Source organism: Melospiza georgiana, chromosome 13 (genome assembly GCF_028018845.1).
Source record: "Melospiza georgiana isolate bMelGeo1 chromosome 13, bMelGeo1.pri, whole genome shotgun sequence".
NCBI lineage: Eukaryota > Metazoa > Chordata > Aves > Passeriformes > Passerellidae > Melospiza > Melospiza georgiana.
The window spans coordinates 2,814,922-2,834,610 of NC_080442.1; the positions used below are offsets into that span (position 1 = coordinate 2,814,922).

Sequence of the window (19,689 nt, forward strand, 5' to 3'; positions counted from 1 at the left end):
GTCACTCAGCTGTACCCACAATGCGAAGGGCTATCTCATGGGACATGGCCACATCTCTCTGAAGCTCCTCTCTCTGTCCCTTGGAAAGATCAGTGAAACCACAGGGCTGTATCCTGTCCTGATTCCCTCTGCAGCCAGGGTGAATTCCTCCAAAAAATAGCAATTCCTGTGAAAAAGCAAATAAAAGAGATGCCTATGGTGCTCTCCCAGCTTCACCAAATGCTGGTGGGTGCTCCAGCCCAGCAGGAGCTGAGCTGGCCATAAAGGGTGTTGTGTTTGGGGTGGACGCAGCAGCAATTGCTCCAAAGAACCAACCAAGGTGACGATTTTGACAAAATAAGTTTATTTCGCTTCACTTCATTGCGGCCGAAACCTCACATTTTTCTTTTTTTTTTTTTTAAGTTTTTTTTGGCTGAAAAAAAAAAAACCCAACCCAAAAATCCCCCCAAACCAACCCAAAATGCAAAGAACCACATCACTCCACCCTCTGCCAGAGGCGACCGAGGGGCTCCAATTCCCCCCTGGGCCATGGAGCTGGGGCAGCCACTGCAGTCCCCCCCACAAATCCCCTCTGCATCCCCCCAGTCCCCAGCCACGAACTGGCCCCCGAAACCGAGCCCTTGAACCCCCCAAATCCGAGCCCTGTAGGAAACGCTCGTGGCTCTGAATGCCCGAGGGTTTTTACTCAACCTTCTTAATTTTTGTTGGATTTTCTCCTCCTTTCCCGAAGTTTTTTTGTGTGTTTTGTTTTGTTTTTTTTTAAATTAATTTATTTATAGATATATTTAAAAAAAGCAATAGTCCTTTGGTCCCTAAACTCTAAGGAATGATATGACTCTGAAACAAGTAATCCTATGTCCCTGTGCCAGTGACAAGCAGGGGAAGCGCGTGTCCCGCCACCCTGCTCCATGGGATATATATATATATATACTTATTTATATATATCTTCTATAAGTCCAACATACTTTGATCCTTCTTTTTTTTCCCCCCAATGCAGGGAAAAAGGAAAATCTTGCCGTTTTTCTTTATCATCCAAACAAACATCCTCCAGGTGAAGCGCCCGAGGCTGGTCCCGTCCCACCGGCTTTGGTTTAAGAATCCATTTGGAGCCTCTTTTCCTCGTTTCTCCTGGGAAATCGGTAGCAGCAAATGAGTGCTTTAAAAAAAACCCAAAAAACAAAGGTAGATCGTGGCCCGGCTGCCCGGAGCCATCAGCCTTGCTCCCAGTGAGGGATCCGGTGAGTCCCGGCGAGCGGCCGGCGGCGAATCGCAGCCCCGGCACCGCATCGCTCCCCTCCTTCCTTGTCTTCCTCTCATTCCCGTTAAACAACAAACAAGACCAGTTTGGGAAAAAATTCAAAAAGGAAAAGCTACGACCAAAACACTCTCTTCTTTGCCGTTTTCTCCTTCACCTCCTCCTCCTCCTCCTTCACCTCCTCCGGGGTGTGTTGCAAAGAAAGAGAGTTACGGGTTTGGATACTGCACTTGGGGAAGGGGAAAGTCGTCAGACACTGCGGGACGTCCGACCTGGAACAGAAGGAAAAGGTTGTCAGCCTGCTTCTGGGGGATGGAGGGAAGGAAGGATGAAGGGAGGGACACATCCCTCCATCCATTGGGTGGGTGGTGCCAGGCAGAGATCCCTGCACACACTCGGGATGTAACACAGGGACAGGGGGATCCTCCATGACCAGCACGTCCCCAGGGCCAGGCCCCTCACCTCTCCGCAGGCTGAGCTGGGGTCAGTAGGGTCTGTTGGCGTCTTTCGGCCGCTTTAGCTGCACTTTTAGCCTCTTCATGCCGATCTGGAAGCCATTCATGGCCTGAATGGCCGCCTGAGCACTCGTCGGATTGTCAAAACTGACAAAACCTGGCGGGGAGGGGACACAGGGGCTTGTCACCACACACATCACAGGCACTGCCTTGCCTGAACCCAGGCACTGAAATCCTGTGGGATGCTCCTGGTTTGGGAGTGCTGGGAGAGGGAGTCCGTGGGTAACATCACAGCCCCAGATTGCAGGAGACTGGGTGACAGGTGATGGCACCTGCAGGGACACCGAGGTCTGCAGGGACACTGAGCTGACAAGGCTGTGAGGACAGCAGCATAAGAGGGTCCACAGGACACTGGAGTCATCTGCAGGGATGCTATGGGATGGGATTTGTGGGGTCACTGGGGTGACAGGGTCTGTTAAAGTGATAAGGGCTGCAGGGACACTGAGGTGATGGGGTCTGTGGGGACACCAAGGTCTGCAGGTATGTGGCGATACCAGGGTGATGGGGTCTGTGGGGACACCAGGAGGGGATGTGTGGGCTCAGGGGACATCTGTAGACCAGGTCTGCAGAGACCCTGAGTTGATAGGACCTCCAAAGACACCAAGTGAAAGAGTCTATGGGGACACTGAGGTCTGTGAAAGGGAGATACAAATCCCTGAGCTGGGGACATAGGGAGAATTGGACCCCAAGCAAGGGACAACAGGGAGACATGGACATCTGAGAGACTAGGGAAAGAGAAATCCCTAAGATGAGATGTTGGAGAGACAGACTCTCAAGCAGGGACTTCAGGGAGGGTTGGACACCTCAGACGGAGATGCTCTGTGCTGGGTGTCCAGAAGAGCCAGAGTTCTGAGCTGGGAAGACTGGGAGAGCCAAACCCTTGAGCTGGGATTTTGGGACAGACAGACCCCCTGAGCCGGGATATTGGGAGAGCTGGACCTCCAGGTTGGAGACCAGAAAGAATGGGACTCTGGAGCTGGAGACTGGTAAGAGCCGGGATGTCGAGGAGCATCAGATATTTAAAATGGGATGCTGAAGAGAGCCAGACCCTGAGCTGGAATGTTGAGGAAGAGCCAGAGCTCCAAGCTGCAATGTTAAGGGTAGCTGGAACCTTGAGCTAGGGACTGGGAAGAGCTGGAGCCCTGAGCTGGGACACCAGGGAGAGCCACACCCTGGGACTTACCAAAGCATTTACTCTGGTTGGTGGCACGATCCACAAAGACTTTGGCAGAGATGACGTTGCCGAAAGGCAAAAACATCTGCGTGAGCTCCGCGTCCCCGAACTCCTGGGGCAGGTGATAAATAAACAGGTTACAGCCCTCGGGACCTGGGTGACACACAAAGGACAGGACACGTCAGCTACGAGGTGGGGTCACCCTGGGGGACACCGAGGAGCCGCTGGCCCCACGTGGGGTGACCCCCACCCCTCACCTTCTCTCTGCTGCTGCGGGATGAGGGGCGCTTGCTGGGGAAAGGCTTGGCTGATGGGAGCGTAGGCAGTGGGATATGCTGCTGGAAGAGAGAAACAAGAAGCTGAGGCCATGGCACCTGCCCCAGCCACAGAGAGGGCTGGGACAGGCAGGTCCCCTGTTGCCACCTGTTCTGCCCCATGGCTGCTGGCTCTGCCCTTCCCACCCCTCCTGACACACCAGGAATGTGGGAACAGCTCTCCCAGGAGAAATGCTGGGGACAGCAGTAATATCGCCTCAAAGCTGAGTAAAGATGGTACTTTTAGCTGAAAAACCCCAAAACTTGATTTTGTTGCAAATCTGGACATTGCTGTCAATGCTCCTAATAAAATGGCTGCTGGGCTTGACATATTTCCATGGGAGGCCCTGACTCTTTTCCCTCCACAGCCCATGTCCTTGGCCATCAGACTTGGCCACGTGATGAACATCCAGACTCTTGGTGTCTTGGTGTGGAGGTGGCCCTCTGTCACCTCCCAGATCTTGCCCCCTCTTCTCAATACCACTGCCAGGGCTCGCCCATGGAGTTCTCTCAGCCCTGTGGGTATTAAAATTCACTTTGCACTATCCAAATTTGCACGGGGGGCCATGACAGGAGCCAGTGGGATGAGGGGATGATGCTTTCATTGGCATTGCCACCCTGGAGCTCCTGCCAGGGCTCAGCACCTGCTGCTCCCCTCATTAATTCATGCCCAAATGCCCCAGTCCAATGTTCAACCCCAGGGTGACGTTCACCTCCCAAAAATAACAGTGAGGAGCAAAGAGGGGAGAGAGGGAAGGAGTGGGGAGCGAAGTTTGAGACCTGCATAGTGCTGCATGCCAGCGTAGGCCTGCTGGAGGGGATCTGCCACCGTGGGGCTTTGAGCTGGGAAGAGAAGAGAAAGGAGAAGGAAGACAGAATAAGCCAGAGAAAGCCAGGGATGGATGCATGCACAGCTCCCGCGGGAAAGGGCTCCTGACCAAGTGCCGCCATGGAGGGGCAGAGCTGCTCCCTGCCTGAATTCCCTCCTCCCTGCAGTGATGCCACGGGAGCACACCGCGGGTTCACCCAGCCTGTTCCCGGGATGGGGAGCACCCCGAGAGCACCCCACACGAGCCAAGCACACTCCCCCAGCCCCGGGGCGTGGCGGAGCCCCAGGAGGGCTGTACCTGGGTAGGGGTGGATGCCGTTGGTGTAGATGGTCTCGGAGGCGGGCTGCCCGTTGGTCTGGGGCGGCAGCGGGCTGAAGCCGTTCACCCCAATGGGCGTGGCAATGCTGGGCACCGGCGCCGTGCTGATCCCCGGAGGGGTGCTTGTACCTGCAGGAGCGTGGCGTCAGGGCCGGCACCGCCCCGAGAGTGCCCCCCGAGGATGTCAAGTGGCAAATGCGAGGGTCCTACCTGAAGAGGGAGTGAGGGGAGCAGCCACCAGCCCGCTGACATTGAAGGCGGCCATTTGTTGCATCTGGGCGGCAGCGATGGCAGCCATGGGGTTGAGGCAGGTGCCCTGCGCGGCCGCCATCAGGGCTGCCTGCTGCTGCATGATCTTCGGGAAACAAGGGGGGAAAGGGGACAGAGAGTGAGAGGCACAGAGAAACAGAGAGAGAGGAGGGCAAATCAGCATCTCTCCTTTGGATGGGTTCAGAGGGATAAATGCCACCCACTGCCAGACCCAGGGACAGGAGTCTTGGTCTTGGTGATGCCAAATATGGGACCACTGAACCCTACAACCACCCTCAGCTGTGGGCAGGAAGCCCTGCATCTGCCCTTAAACAGGGATACACCAGCCCTCCCAGGCATCCACACACCCTGGCACTGGTGCTTTCAGGGCCAAACCAGCCCCCCCTACCCACGGGGGTAGCCCAAACCCCCGAGCTGCTCCAGCTCCTACCGCTTGCGTGTAGGCCCCGTAGGCACCGAACTGGATGGTCATGGGGTTGAAGATGCCCAGCTGCCCCGCCATCTGATGCATCCGCCGCAGGGTCCTCTCCTTATCCGTGTCTGCAAACTTCACCACCAGGCTGGACGAGGCGCCCTGAGGTGGGGGAAGATGGGGCTGATGGTGGGAGCACAGCAATGCCCCAAACTGTGTAGCTGCCATGGGCGTGGCTCGCAGCGTCTGCAGCAGCCTCAGCCCTGGGGACGCTGCCCAGCTTGGCAGCAGCAACCAGTGATCAATGTGAGGTTTAATTATAACCAGTTTTTTCTCCCCAGTGGCAGCTCCCTGACCTCTGCTTCCTTTCCCTTTCCTTGTCCACAATTCTGACCTTCAGCGTTAATTAAACTGCCCCTTTCTCTGGCATGGAGAGAATTACTCCCACATTCCCACCTCCAGGGCTCAGCACCTTGGCAAGGAGGAACCTGGGGTGATGTGGCCAACAAATTGCCAGTCTGTAGGATTTTGATGCAATTAGACTGAGGATCAAATTAGTGGGTGATTGGATTAAGCAGGCAGCGTGGGGTCAGCCAGGGCAGGGTGTGAGCCTGGCACTTACCGGCATAGTTTGGCTGCCATGCAGGCTGTTGATGGCAGCCTGTGCCTCGGCGTGGCTGCCGTATTTCACAAAGGCACAACCTAAGGGAACAGAGGGAACATGGGACAGGTTGGATGTGGCCACTGTGGGTCCATAGGATGCCCACCTGGTGCCCCAGAGCCCACCTTTGCTGGCTCCATCGGGCCCTCGGAGGATGGTGCATTCCTCAATCTGGCCGAAGGGCTCAAAGAGGCGGCGGACGTCGTCCTCGCTCTGCTGCTTCCCCAGCATGCCCACAAAGAGCTTCCTGTCTTCTAAAAACAAAACCAAACCCATCAGAGAGCGGGAGGTCACTCACCATCCCAACCCCTCACCAAAAATGGTGTATGGAGGGGAAGGAGCCAAGTGACATCAGAGGGAGGGAGCGACACCGATCCCACGGAGAAGGTGCTGGGCTTATCGTCTCCATCCTACAGAACACTCAGGATGGGAAAACCTCTCCTGTGGGGAAATTGCTGAGGGGCGAGTCCTGGAAGAGCTATTGCTTTAGGGAGAGGAGCTGAGGCTTTTTCTAGGGATGGGGGGGCTGGCTCCCCCAGCACTGGTGTGGGATGCAGTGGAACAAAGAGAATCCACAAACTGGAGGTGATCACCCTCGTGTGATCGACTCGCAGAACAACCCACAGCCTCCAGCCATGCCCAGGGGACATCAATAACCCAAACACAAGAGAAGGGATAGTAAATAATGAGAATTTCATGATTATTACCAGCATCTGTCTTGTGCGGCCACGCGCTCCCGCCGCACGCTAATGGCATTTGACAAAGGAAATAAGGTGCCCTGTCAAGAGCGTTGCTGGGGAAATAAATAAATAATGGCAGGAGACGATGAATGCTTAGTCTGTTAAGGTACCAAGAAAATTAGTTAAGGGAATAGGGCTCGTGTGTTGTCTAGTTAAACATAAAGCATCTCCCAGGGGGAGTGGGCTGGGCAGCCCAGCGTTGCCTCCTGGGCGAGGGGGCTGCAGATGGGAGCCCCAGCTCACCCATCGATTTTTAATCCTTCACCAATTACACTCGGTAAGTGGGTAATTTATTTGCCAGGTCCCTCTGGGACATGCTGGGACCAGCTCCCGGTGTGTATAATAACAGGGTTTGGATAGGGGGGAGCTACCTCAGCCATCCTGCCAAGTGCAGGCGGCCCCATGAGAGCATCCTGCATGTCTGATAGCGCCTACCTGCCCAGCAACACAACACACGTGGGATTTTGATCCAATTCCTGCCATTTTGCCCAAATGATCACCTCAGCCTGGCAATGCCACAGCCCAATGAGTGGCAAACGCTCAAAGAATTTGAGGGGGGTGGTAGTTTGAGAGGGACTTGGGCCATATGCAGCCAACTCCTGCCCCGGAGTCCTCACAGGCAGCTCTGGAGAGGGAATTGTATTTTTTGGTAAATTAAGGTGATGAGGGAGAGATGCTGGCTGGTGCTCTGCACCCCAGGGATGCTCACGGTATGATGTCAGGACATTCCCAGAATGATATGAGGATGTTCCCCCAAGCTGACCAGACAGGGAGAGAGAAGATGGCATTTGCTCTGCACCCAGATTTGGATGCCCCCAGCAAAGGCAGATCCTTTCCTGGATTTCTCTGCAAACCAACCTTCACACAGCAGCCCTCGTGATGCCACCATGTCCCCCATCACCCCCTAGGCAACCCTGTGGCCCCCTGCCCATGTCAGGCATCTGGAGAACTGAGGACCTACCTCCTCGGCCCTCGCTGTCGGCCGGCTTCACCTGGATGGGGCGGTTCATCTGCAACACAAGCGAGAGCAGTTGGTCAGTGTGGGGGCCCCTGAACCCTCTCAGTGGGGAACAGCAGGATTTGGCCAATGACTGGCACTGCGAGCTGGGGAAAAGGGGAGGGACCTGCATGAACAGATCTGGGGCTTGTGGCCACAGAGACCCGGGGATGCCACGTGCAAAGGGCAACGCTCCGGCCCTGGCTATGGGCACCCAGTGCTGCAGGCACCCGCGGGGCTGCCAGTGCCAGGCTTGGCCGCCTGCCTGCTTTCCTCGACTGCAAAGGACTGCAGAGGCAGCAGTAGCACCCCGCCAGCCCCAGCCCCTCTGGCACCATTGCCCTCCTTTTCCCAAACCTCACCCAAATTTGGCCTCCTCCTCGTCACCGCCATGTGCACCCACGAGCGTGACATCCGTGTGCAGCAGGACATGCTGGGCTGGCAGGCACATCCCTGGCCTGCTGCCCCATGGAGCCATTCCTCCTCCTCTCTCCCCCTCCTTTTTCCCCTCTTTTAGCCGAAAAACGCTACAATTATGGCCGTTTCCATGGCAACAAGCGTGCTTCCCCCGCGATGCTGCGGAGCCCGAGCCATGTGCTCGATGGGGTCGCCACGGCAACAGCGAGATGTCACACATGACGGCGCGGGGGCGCGCACACGAACACGCCCCGAGCACACACGGGCACAGCCGCCCCCATGTGTGTGTGCATCCCCATCCCAGGTGCCCCCTGCCGCACCCCGGTAGGGGTCCCTAAATTTTGGGGATGGGTGGGGGCAGAGACAGTCCCCCCCACATCAGGGTGAGGAAGAGGATGGGTAAGAGAGAAGAGGAGGGAGGTTTCCACAGCAACCGCCTCGTCTCCAGGGAAACGTGGAGAGAAATGTCAGCGCAGAGCTGGGGATGGTCCAGGGAAGGGATTGAGTCCCCAGGAGTCATGGGATGGCACAGAGTGGCACTGAGGGACACCTCACAGTGCCACCCATTATGTCACCAGTCCCCCCAAACATCCACCTTGTGTAGGGGCAGGATTTGGCTCACCCCAAACTCCGGAGACTGTGACAGCACCGAGACCCTAAACCCAGAACCCCGCTGTCCCTCACATCCCTGCCACATTTTGGGGGGGGCTGCCCCCCTCCACTGACCCGCCAGCCCCATTTACCAGCGTGATGGCCTTTGATGGAATAAATTTCCCATGCCCGCTGCTGTATGCTTAATGTAATAAAGGCAGTGAGGATGATTTAGAATAACATTTACGGAGCCGCAGAGTGTCATTTTGATGTGTCTCCCGTCTCCGCTCGCCGGTTATTAAACTGTATTGATTCCCCGGGAGCGGCTGATGTTTATAAATGTCAGGCCTCAGGGAACAGCTAACCTACCCCAGGGCTGCCACACCACACCAAGGAGAAATTGCCCTGGCCTCTAGACACCCCCAGAAGGGGGTTTTGGCACCCTTGACATCACGATGTGCCCACCACAGGGTGCTTGATGACCCCCTGTGGCACCCAGAACTCCTGATTGTCCCCACAGCACCCCTGCACCGTGTCCACACAGCCCTCTATCCATGCTCCCACACTAAACAGCCACCCAGGCATTTCCCCCTGCTCCGGACACCCACCTGCAACACCCATCCATCCACTCATCCATCCGGGACACCCACACAATCACCCACACACCCATCTTACCCCTGGATTCATCCAGCCATACTCCAACACCCATTCCCATAGCATCCATCCCTCCCCATAGAACTCATCCATATCCCCAACACCCATCCTCCTAACACCCATTTGTTCCCATAGCATCCATCTATAGCACCAACAGCCATCCATCCACCCCCAAATACCTGTCCATGCCCATTGCAGCCATCCACATCCCCAACATCCATCCCCATACACCCATCCATTCCCACAGCATCTATCTATATTGCCAAGATCCTCTATCCATCCCCCAACACCCATCCATCCTCGCAACACCCATCCATATCCCCAACACCCATCCATCCCTGCACCACCCTTCCATCTGCCCATCCATCTTCCATCTTGCCACCACCCACCTTTCCACTCCCACAGCATCCATCCATCCATCCATCCATCCATCCATCCATCCATCCGTCCATCCGTCCATCCATCCATCCGTCCATCTCCCACACCCCAGGGACATAGTGACACCCTGCTTGGGGTGTTCCAGCACCAGCCATCATCAGCAGTTCACAAAGCCCCAGTTACCCCACGGTCAAACCACTGGTGTTCCACACGACAGGGGATCACCAGTGGGTGCCAAACCATCTCCTGACTGCTCAGGCACTGTCACCCACCCAGATTTGGAGCTCCTCAAGAACCTGGATACCAGGGAGAGCCAGCCCATAGAATCCCCGCCAGGGGATGTGCTCAGTGGGTCACTTCTGGCCTTTGTTCCTTCCTTGGCATCACACTCCTCCTCCTTGTCCTCACAACCAACAGCCAGAGGATGCAGCAGGCCACCATGCACCCAAATGAGATGGAGGTGGCAGGTGACACTGGAGCAGCGAGTGACTGTGGGAGCCTCATGCCCATGCCACCCCAGGGAGACAGGAACCAAGGTCTGGCAGTCACTCGTCACGGGAATACCTTGACAAAGCCCTGGGGGTAACCCAGAGCCAGGCCACACAGCCAGCCTGGGGACAGCCACAGCACTGCACAACCCTGGCACACCCTGCACACACCCACACACCTCTGAACCCAACCACAGACCCCAGCACCCCCTGGCACAGCCACCCCCAGTCCCCCTGGCACAGCCGCGCACTCGGAAGCCGCACACGTGTGCCCACGCAGCGCTGCGCGCCCCGCGCGTCTGTCCCAGCACCCACGTGTGCCCACTGCACACAGCCCCACGGGCACCTGCACAACCCCAGGCTGCATGCCATGCATCCCACAGAGCCCTGTCTGCTGCCATGGATCACACACAGCCGCGGGCACAACCCCTGGGATGCACAGCCAGCACCGGGGATACAATGCCCCTTGCCTCAGTTTCCCCATTGTAGCAGCAGGTCCCATAGTGGGCCCCTTGGGAGCCCTCTGTGGGCACACAGACAGCTTGGGTGGGCTCATGACACCCCCAGAAACACCCACATCCCCTCCCCATGGCCACTGTACACACCTGAGCCCACCTGCACAGACCTGCACTCTCTGTCACACCCTGTGTGCCCACACACCCCCACGGCTGCCACTCCCCCAGCCCATGTGCACCCACACCCTGTCACCGTCACGGGGGGCAAAGACACCCTAAGCTCCTCTTCCCACACACACAGACACCCACGTGCTTGCACACCCACCTGCACACACCCGGGGGTCAGAGCTGCACCCCTGCCAATGCACACACCCCTCCCTGCACCGCCTGCGGGTGCAACAGCCCCCGAGCGCTGCCCCTTGCACACCTGCACCACACACACACACACAGAGCTGCGGTGGAAAAATACACCCTCCAGCCAGCACACACACCAAACCCATCCCTGGGGGCACATACACCTCCTCACCACCACCCTCCATCCCTGCCTGCAAACACCCCCCCCCCAGCATTGCTGGGTGCCAGAACACCCTCCTCACCAACAGCCTCACCACACACAGCCTCCCTGGGTCCGGAGACATCACCAACACCCCTCTGCCGACACCCTCCCTTTCCCTGGGTGCAGATACACCCTCCCAGCCACACACACACACAGAGCCCCCACCCCGGAGTGCAAATACACCCTCATCACCAACACATGCACCCCATCCCTGGGTGCAGATACACCCTGCACAGCAACACTCACACCCACACACCCCATCTGTGGGTGCACATAGCCCCTCACCAACACCCCTCCAACCCCATTCTTCTGTGCAAATACACCCCTCCTCACCAACACTCCTCCATCCCCAACACCCATCCCTGGGAGCAGATACAGCCTGTCACCGACACCCCCAATCCTCATCCCTGTGTGCAGATACACCCTGCAACACCCACAGCCGCCCACCCCATCCCTGGGAGCAGATACACCTCCCCACCAACACCCCTCCATCCTCATCCCTGTGTGCAGATACACCCTGCAACACGCCCACTCGCAGCCCCCAACCCCGTGTGCACATTCACCCTGCTCATCAACACCGCTCCATCCCCGTCCCTGTGTGCAAATACACCCTGATCACCAGCACTGCTCCATCCCCATCCTATGCCTGGGAGCAGATACACCCCCTCACCAACACTGCTCCATCCTCATTCCCATCCCGGGGTTCAGATACACTCCATCACCCTCACCCCCACTCACACCCGCCATCCCTGCGTGCAATTACACCCTGATCACAAACACGGCTGCATCCCCAGCCCATCCCTGGGAGCACCCCCTCACCAACACCCCTCCATCCCCAGCCCTGTGTGCAGATACGCCCTGCTCACCATGAACACCCCTCCATGCCCATCCCCAGGAGCAAGGATCCACACCCTCGCCATCACCCCCGCTCCCGCACAGCATCCCCGGGAGCAGATACACCCCCTTGCCATCACCCACATCCCTCCTAGAGCCCCTCCGGTGCAGCCCCCCCACCCCGGCTCGAGCGGAGGCTGCCGGGCGGTGCCGGGCCGTGCCGGGCCGGGCGGAGGCGGCGGCAGACAAAGGCGGGGCCCTACCTCGATGCAGAGGATCTTGGACCCGGCGGGCACCCACAGCACGGGCGGCCGCGGCCCCGGCGCCGGCACCTGCGGCAGCTGCATGGCCGGACCGGCCGGACCGCCGGCTCCACCGAGGCGGTTCGGCTGAGCTCGGCTGCGCTCGGCTCCACCCGAGACGGTTCGGCTCGGCTCGGCTTAGCTCGGCTCGGCTCGGCAAGGCCGGTCTCGGCTGGGCTGGGTTCGGCTGGGCTCGGCTGGGTTCGGTTCGGCTCGGCCGGATTCGGCTGGGCTCGCGCAGCGGCGCGCGGGGGGCGGGGCACAGGGCGGGGCGGCCGCAGCCCCGCCGAGCCGAGCCGAGCCGGGCCAGGCGAGGGGCGGGGCCTCGCTTGGACACGCCCACCGCCGTCTGGACACGCCCCCGGTCCCCCGACACGCTGGGGGCGGGGCCTGGCTGGGGTTGGGGGGCGAGGGTGGGAACACGGAGGGTGCGCAGGTACAGGGGGTCAGCAGGTACAGGTGAGAGCACAGGTACAGGGGGTGTGCAGGGACAGGGGTGTGCAGGTACAGGGGTGTGAGCACGGGTACAGGGTATGAGCAGGGACAGGGGTGTGAGCAGGGACAGGTGTGAGCACAGGTATAGGTGTGTGAGCAGGTACAGGGGTGTGAGCACAGGTACAGGGGTGTGCAGGTACAGGGGTGTGAGCACAGGTACAGGGGGTGTGCAAGGACAGGGGGTCAGCAGGTACAGGTACAGGGGTGTGCAGGTACAGGATATGAGCAGGGACAGGTGTGAGCACAGGTACAGGAGGTGTGCACAGGTACAGGGTATGAGCTGGGACAGGTGTGAACAGGTATAGGTGTGTGAATACACGTACAGGGGATGCGTAGATAAGGGGGTGAGCACAGGTACAGGTGGTATGAGCAGTTACAGGGTATGTGAGGTGTGTGAGCACAGGTATAGGTGGTATGAGCAGTTACAGTGTATGTGAGGTGTGTGAGCACAGGTATAGGTGGTATGAGCAGTTACAGGGTATGTGAGCACAGGTATAGGTGTTTGAGTACAGGTACAAGGGGTATAAGCAGGTACAGGGGGTGAGCACAGGTAGAGGGGTTGCACAAAAATGCACCTGGGTGTGCTTGTGTGCACAAGCAGATGGGTGTGCACAGACACAGACGTGTGTTCACAGGCACTCATAGGTGTGTACCCAAGCGTACACAAGTGCATACACATGGGTATGTGCAAGAACAGAAGGAGTGCTCAGGCACAGACATGTGAGCACACACAGGCGTGAGCACTTACATGGGCACAGGGTGTGAGCACAAGCACACAGTGCCCTGCACTGCTGTGTGCACACACACACACGGAGAGGTAGGCACAGCAGTGAGCCCCTATGGGGCATGCACCAGCACATCCATGTGCACACACATGCTCACACACTCACCCCCAATCTCCAAGCGAGGGGCCATGGCAATAGCAATACACACATGCCTGTGCCTGATGAGAATCCCCCGGCAGGGCCTGACCCCGGCCTCCTTTAGGCTGCCAAGGTGGGCTGGTAACTCTCGAACCTACTGAAGTGTGGCCCCGCCGGTGAGAGCACGGCTCAGGAAGCCACATCCCCGCAAACCTCATCCTCCTCTGTCAGCTCCACACGCACACAGCAGGGATTGATATTCATGGGCCCCGGCTCTTTCCCCAGCCAACCCGCGGGCCTATTGATTTTTATTTAGGCGAATAATTAAATATTTATTTTCACTTTGTTAAGCTCGGGAGGTCGGAGCCCACAGAAAGCGCAACAGCACGCGGGCGGCTGGAAAATCGATGCCTCGGTTTGCGGCTGCTGGAAGTGGCTCCCGCGCCTCGGGGAGGTGTCACCAGCCCCCGCCCCGGCTCACCCCGATCCCTCGGTGTCACTTAAGGCTCCCATGACATGGGAAGGTGTCCCCAGGTGCTGCTCCAGCTCAACTGGACCACCTCAGTGTCACTCAATTCTCCCGGGCTGCAGGGAGGTGTCACCAGGCCCTGTCCCAGCTGACCCCGCCGCCCCGGTGTCACTTACCCCTGGCAGTGTCTTCTGCTCGTGCAGGGCACTCTGTGCCTTCAGCGCAGAGTCACGGGCGCAGTAGGTGAGAAAGGCACAGCCTGCGGAGACAGGGAGACAGCATCAGTGTCCGGCCTGCTATTGCCACAGTGCCCTGTGCACACAGGGAGCTGGTGGCACAGCTGATATGGCACTGTGGTGTCTCAGCATCCTGGCATCCAGCACAGTGACACCCAGCACACCAGCACTCTGGGACTCTGACATCCAGCACCCCAGCACCATGGCACTTGACACCCTGGCATCCAGAGTCCTGGCCCTATGGCATCCAGCATCCCAGCACTCTATCACCCTGGCACGGTGGCATTCAGAATCCCAGCAACTTGGCATGGTGGCATTCAGCACCTCAGCACCCTGGCATTCAGCACTCTGGCACCCTGGCAGTCTATAACCTGGAATTTGGCACCCTGGCATGGTGGCATCCATCACCTTAGCACCATGGCATCCAGCAACAAGCACCCTGATGATCTGGCACCATGGCATCCAGCACCCTGGCACTGTGGCATCCAGCAGCTCAGCACCATGGCATCCACCATCCCGTTGCACTGACACCCTGGCCCCATGGCATCCAGCATCCTGGTGCCCTGGTACTCCACACCCAGATGGGCACACACAGGGTCACAGTTCACCCCCAGAACAGGGTAGGAGATGGAGCAGCAGGATGAAGGAAGGAGCCAGGGAGGAGCAGGCAGCACATGGGCAGTGGCACTCTGGCCCCAGCCCTGGGGAAAGACACAACCCAAGTCCTCCAGGAAGCAGATCTGCAGGTGTCGAGGCTGTGCACCCTCTCTTGCCAGCACAGTTCTCCCAGCCTAAGCATCCTCCTTGGGATGAGATTCGTGTGGTGAAGGCACTCGGGCTCCTTCGACATCATGGCGCTTTGGAAATCGGGAATACGCCTGGGGTGAGGTTTTCCCACGCTGACTCACGCTGCCGAGCCACTCGCTGGCAGAGCTGGCAGCAACGAGCGAGCCCTGGGGACAGGGTCCGGTCCTCTCTGCTCCGTCTCTCCTGAAGCATTCCTGGTGCCTGTGCCACCGCTGCACCGCTCCCTCCCTGAGGGCTCCCCCCCAATTTGCTGGGGTCACATCCAAAAGCATCTGAAAGTGATATTAAAACAGCAGCAAAACAGTTTCCCTTCAACAAAGTAAATATTTAATGAATAAAATTGACATTGATGCATTTTTAATATTGGCACAATTAAATCCGCCAGCTGATTAAGTATTAATAACTCTTAATAAGTACAATCAGCGTGCCTGGGAGGAGAGGGAGCATGGCGGCAGGGCGGGGGACGCTGCAGGATGGGGTCCCTCGCCTGCCCTGGGGTGTTGGGGATATCTGCCCTCAAGGAGAGATCCCCCTGGATCAACACTCTGGGAGATCAGCACAGCAGCTCGCCTCAGTGCCGGTGCCATTTCCAGTGTTTACCATCTGTAATCATGTTGGCTTCCTGCTCTCCGCTCTTCTTTCTCTCTTTTTTTTTTTTTCCCCCTGTTTTTCCTGCAGGCGACAATGTAGACGGTGCCCGGGCATTCTGGAGAAGTTGGGAGGGCTGGCGCAGGAGCGGTTCTGCTCGGGAGGCTCGCCGGGAGGGAGGATGCCGTTCAAATCAGAGGAGCGTCCGCAATTAAATCATGCGGCTGGGCCGCAGGCGTTGAAGCTCGCGCTGGAGGAAGCGCAGGGGGAGCCTGGAAGGTGCAAATCCCATTGATCCAGGCACAGAAGCGGCTTCAGAGACACCTGGGGAAGTGCTGGAGGCCAAAAGTGCCAAAAGTGACAGAGTCCAGGCGGCTGCCCCACAGACGAAGGGCATCGACACGGCAGCAACCACAAACGCCAAGTTCTGGCTTCCCAGGATAGTCCCAGCGAAGCAGGTGCTGGCTGTGGCACAGGGGTTTGGTGACAGCTTGTGGCTCCTCTCTGGGGACACCTGGGATGTGCTGACCCTGCTCTGGCACTGCACAGCACAGCTCTTGGGTGGGGGGTCCCGTGGAGACCTCAGTGGTGCCTGTGTGTCCCCCTGGGTGTGTCACTGCTCCTCATGCCGTGCCACCGGGCCACAGCACCTGGGACACGCTGCAGAGATGGCACTGTGTCCCCAGCCTGTGCCACCCCCTGGGTGTGTCACTGCTCCTCATGCCGTGCCACCGGGCCACAGCACCCGGGACACACTGCAGAGATGGCACTGTGTCCCCATCCACAGAGGGGTGTCTGTACCCCAGGGGTGCTCCAGCTCCCGGGGTGCACAAACTCATGTGGCTGTGCTGATGCCAGACAGGTGCCCCCAAGGCAGGCAGATGTTCTAAAATCCATTGCAGTGCTCCCTGCCCTGTGATGCTCTGGTCCCAGGGGTGCCCCCAAGCCAGACAGCAGCACCCTGACCCCTGGTGGGTGCTCCCCTCTTCCTCAGGGGTACCCCAATCTTAGGAGGGGCCATATATCCAAACATTCCATACTGCGGTGTTCCCACCTCAAGGTGCTCTACCTCAAGGTTTCCTCCAACTTAGGAATATCTTCACCCCAAAGGTTTCCACTCCTTAGGGTGCCCCATACTTATGGGTGTAGCCTCCACATGAAGGATATCTCCACCTCAGGTGTAACTCAGCTGAGGGGTGCCCCATATTTGGGTACCCCACCTCAGGGTGTCCCACCTTAGGGACATCTCCATTTCAGGGCTACATCACCTCACAGGTACCCCATAGCAGTGTCTCTGACCTCAGGCATACTTTCAGATCATGGTGCCCCCTCTCAAAGCATCCCAGCTGTACCTCAGGGTGCTCCACCTCACGTTATCCCACCTCATGGGTGCCTCCACCTCGGGCATGTCCCACCTTAGAGGTATCCCTGTCTTGGAATGCACCATCTCAGGATGTCCCACTTGAGGGGTACCCTCATCTCAGGGCACCCCACCTCAGTGGTGGCCCACACTTAGGTACCAAACCTCAGGTTGTCCCATCTGATAGGGAAACCACATTTCAGGAGTGCCTTTGCCTCAGGGATATCCTACCTCAGGCTGTGCCATATCAGGGGTGCCTCACATTGGGTATCCCTTTGTCAGGATGATCCATCTCCAGCTGTCCCACTTGAGGGGTACCTCACCTCAGGGGTATCCCACCTGAGGGACAGGACCCCTCACCTGAGAGGTTCCCCCCCACCTCAGTCTGTCCTGCCTCACAGGTGGCCCATATGTTGGTGCCACATTTCAGTGACGTCCCACCTGAGGGGTCCCCCATCCCAGGACACTCCTGGTGTCCTCAGGGTGTCCCATGAGCACGGTACCTCACTGAGGGTGCCCCCTCCACCTCAGGACATCCCACCAGAGCAGTACCTCACTGAGGATCGCCCCCCATCTCAGGGTGTCCCACCACAGCAGTACCTCCCAGAGGGTGTCACCCACACCTCAGGGTGTCCCACCAGAGCAGTACCTCACTGAGGATCCCCCCAACCTCTGGGTGTCCCACTACAGCAGTACCTCACTGAGGATCCCTCCATACCTCAGGGTGTCCACCAGAGTGGTACCTCACTGATGGTGCCCCCCCACCTCACAACATCCCACCACAGCAGCAGCTCACTGAGGGTGCTCCCCACCTCAGGACATCCTACCAGAGTGGTACTTCACTGAGGGTGTCCCACCAGAGCAGTACCTCGCTGAGGATCCCCCCACACCCCAGGGTGTCCCACCAGTGCAGTACCTCACTGAGGGTGCTCCCCACCTCACGGCATCCCACCACAGCAGTACCTCACTGAGGATCCTCCCCACCTCAGGGTGTCCCACCACAGCAGTACCTCACTGACGGTCCCCCCCCACCTCACAACATCCCACCACAGCAGTACCTCACTGAGGATCCCCCCCGTCTCACGACATCCCACCAGAGCAGTACCTGAGGGGTCCCCCCCACCTCACGACATCCCACCAGAGCGGTGCCTCACTGAGGATCCCCCCCACCTCAGGGTGTCCCACCTCACCTCAGGACAGCCCCCACCTCAGGGTGTCCCACATCAGGGCATCCCACCCGGGGGGGTGCCCCGGCCCGCCGCCCCCGCACCTTTGTGCATGCCGGTGAAGCGATCCTTGAGCACGGTGAGCTCGTAGATGCGGCCGAACTCCTCGAAGAGCGGCTTGAGGTCGCTCTCCTCCAGGTTGCGCGGAATCTGCCCCACGAACAGCTTGATGGCGTCGTGGTCCTTCATGGCGATGGCGCCGGGCGGGCGGCTCAGCCCGTTCACCCGGCCGCTGTTCGCGGTGCTGAACGCCGCCCCCGCCGCCTCGCCCGCCGCCGCCGCCGCCATGGCCCGTTCCGCGCCCCGCCCCGCCCGACCGGCACCGCTCGGCACCGCCCGGCACCGCTCGGCACCACTCGGCACCGCTCGGCTCGCCTCGGCACCGCTCGGCACCGCCCCGCTCGGCACCTCTCGGCTCGGCTCGGCTCGGCCCGCGCCCGCCAGCGGGCCCGTGACGTCAGCCGGACGGCCCCGCCCAGGGGTGCTGTATTAGCATAATGAGGGGGCGGTGGCCAATCAGAACCTCGAGGCGGAAAGAGGGGCGGGGCGCGTCCAGGCTCCGCCCACTGCTGCGCCCTGCCGGGCTCACGCCGGACCCCCCCGCTCGTCACCCTCCCGTCCATGGCCCCCCGTGTCCCCGCATTCGGCCCCTGTCACCCCTATCGCTCCCGTCATCCCCATCACCCCCGTCATCCTCCATCAGCCCTCGTCATTACCATCACACACCCCCCCGCACCCCCCCCCACCAGAATCCTTATCATCCCCCATCACCTCCCGGCATCCCCATTACCCCCATCACCCCCATCACCCTCCCCCATCATCCCCATCATGCCCATCACCTCCCATCACCCCCCATCACCCCCATCCTCTCCATCACCCTCAGTCTCCCTCCCCATCCCTCCCATCACTTCCTATGACCCCCATCACCCTCTGTCATGCCCCGCCACCCCCCATGCCCCTCATATCCCCCCATGTGCCCCCTTTCCCCTCATCCCCCATCACCCTCATGACCACCTATGTCCCTCCCTTTCCCCCATCTCCCCATCTCCCCATCACCCCTCAGCACCTCCATCCCCTCACCCCCCTCCATCCCCCTTTCGCCCCATCATCCCCCAGCGCCAGCCAGGGCTGTCCAAGGAGCAGAGCAGCCTCCCACCTTCCCCCCTGCAGCCCTTTAGTAGCACCCAAACTTAACCCCTCTCTTCTCCCCACCTCAGAGCAGGGTTTAAACACACACAAGAGGCTCAAAAAGGGTCAATTTGAACACCTTGTTGAGTTTTTCACCTCCATGGACCCCACCCTGCCCCTGTTGCCCCCCTGGGGCTGCCCCAGAACGGGGAGGAGGAGAGCACTTTCCTCCTGCATCCCATGTCACCCCGAAAGATCTGTAATTAGACTGAGCAGCTTTAATACCTGGTGTTGTCGTTAATTAATTAATTAGTCCCAAAGCAGCAGCCAGGTGGGGGGAAGCCTGGCTTCCCCAG

The 19,689-nt window shown here is 59.0% G+C and overlaps 1 protein-coding gene across 7 annotated transcripts; it reads right to left on the reverse strand.

The window, feature by feature from the left end:
• Positions 1 to 320: 320 nt before the first annotated feature.
• Positions 321 to 18,493, reverse strand: CELF6 (CUGBP Elav-like family member 6). Of its 7 annotated transcripts, none has more exons than XM_058033036.1 (13): positions 18,250 to 18,493; positions 14,165 to 14,247; positions 7,451 to 7,499; positions 5,875 to 6,003; positions 5,711 to 5,790; positions 5,107 to 5,250; positions 4,617 to 4,761; positions 4,386 to 4,535; positions 4,039 to 4,101; positions 3,202 to 3,282; positions 2,954 to 3,097; positions 1,718 to 1,867; positions 321 to 1,527 (listed from the first exon to the last, which is right to left on the reverse strand). In XM_058033036.1, exons 1-12 carry the CDS (start codon positions 18,491 to 18,493, stop codon positions 1,740 to 1,742), a joined length of 1,440 nt encoding a protein of 479 aa, XP_057889019.1. In that variant the 3' UTR covers positions 321 to 1,527; positions 1,718 to 1,739. The 7 variants fall into 7 exon arrangements, with proteins under 7 accessions (XP_057889019.1, XP_057889021.1, XP_057889020.1 ...); XM_058033038.1 differs by having other exon boundaries at positions 5,875 to 6,000; positions 18,250 to 18,469; XM_058033037.1 differs by having other exon boundaries at positions 3,202 to 3,279; positions 18,250 to 18,469.
• Between the last annotated feature and the right edge of the window lie 1,196 nt (positions 18,494 to 19,689).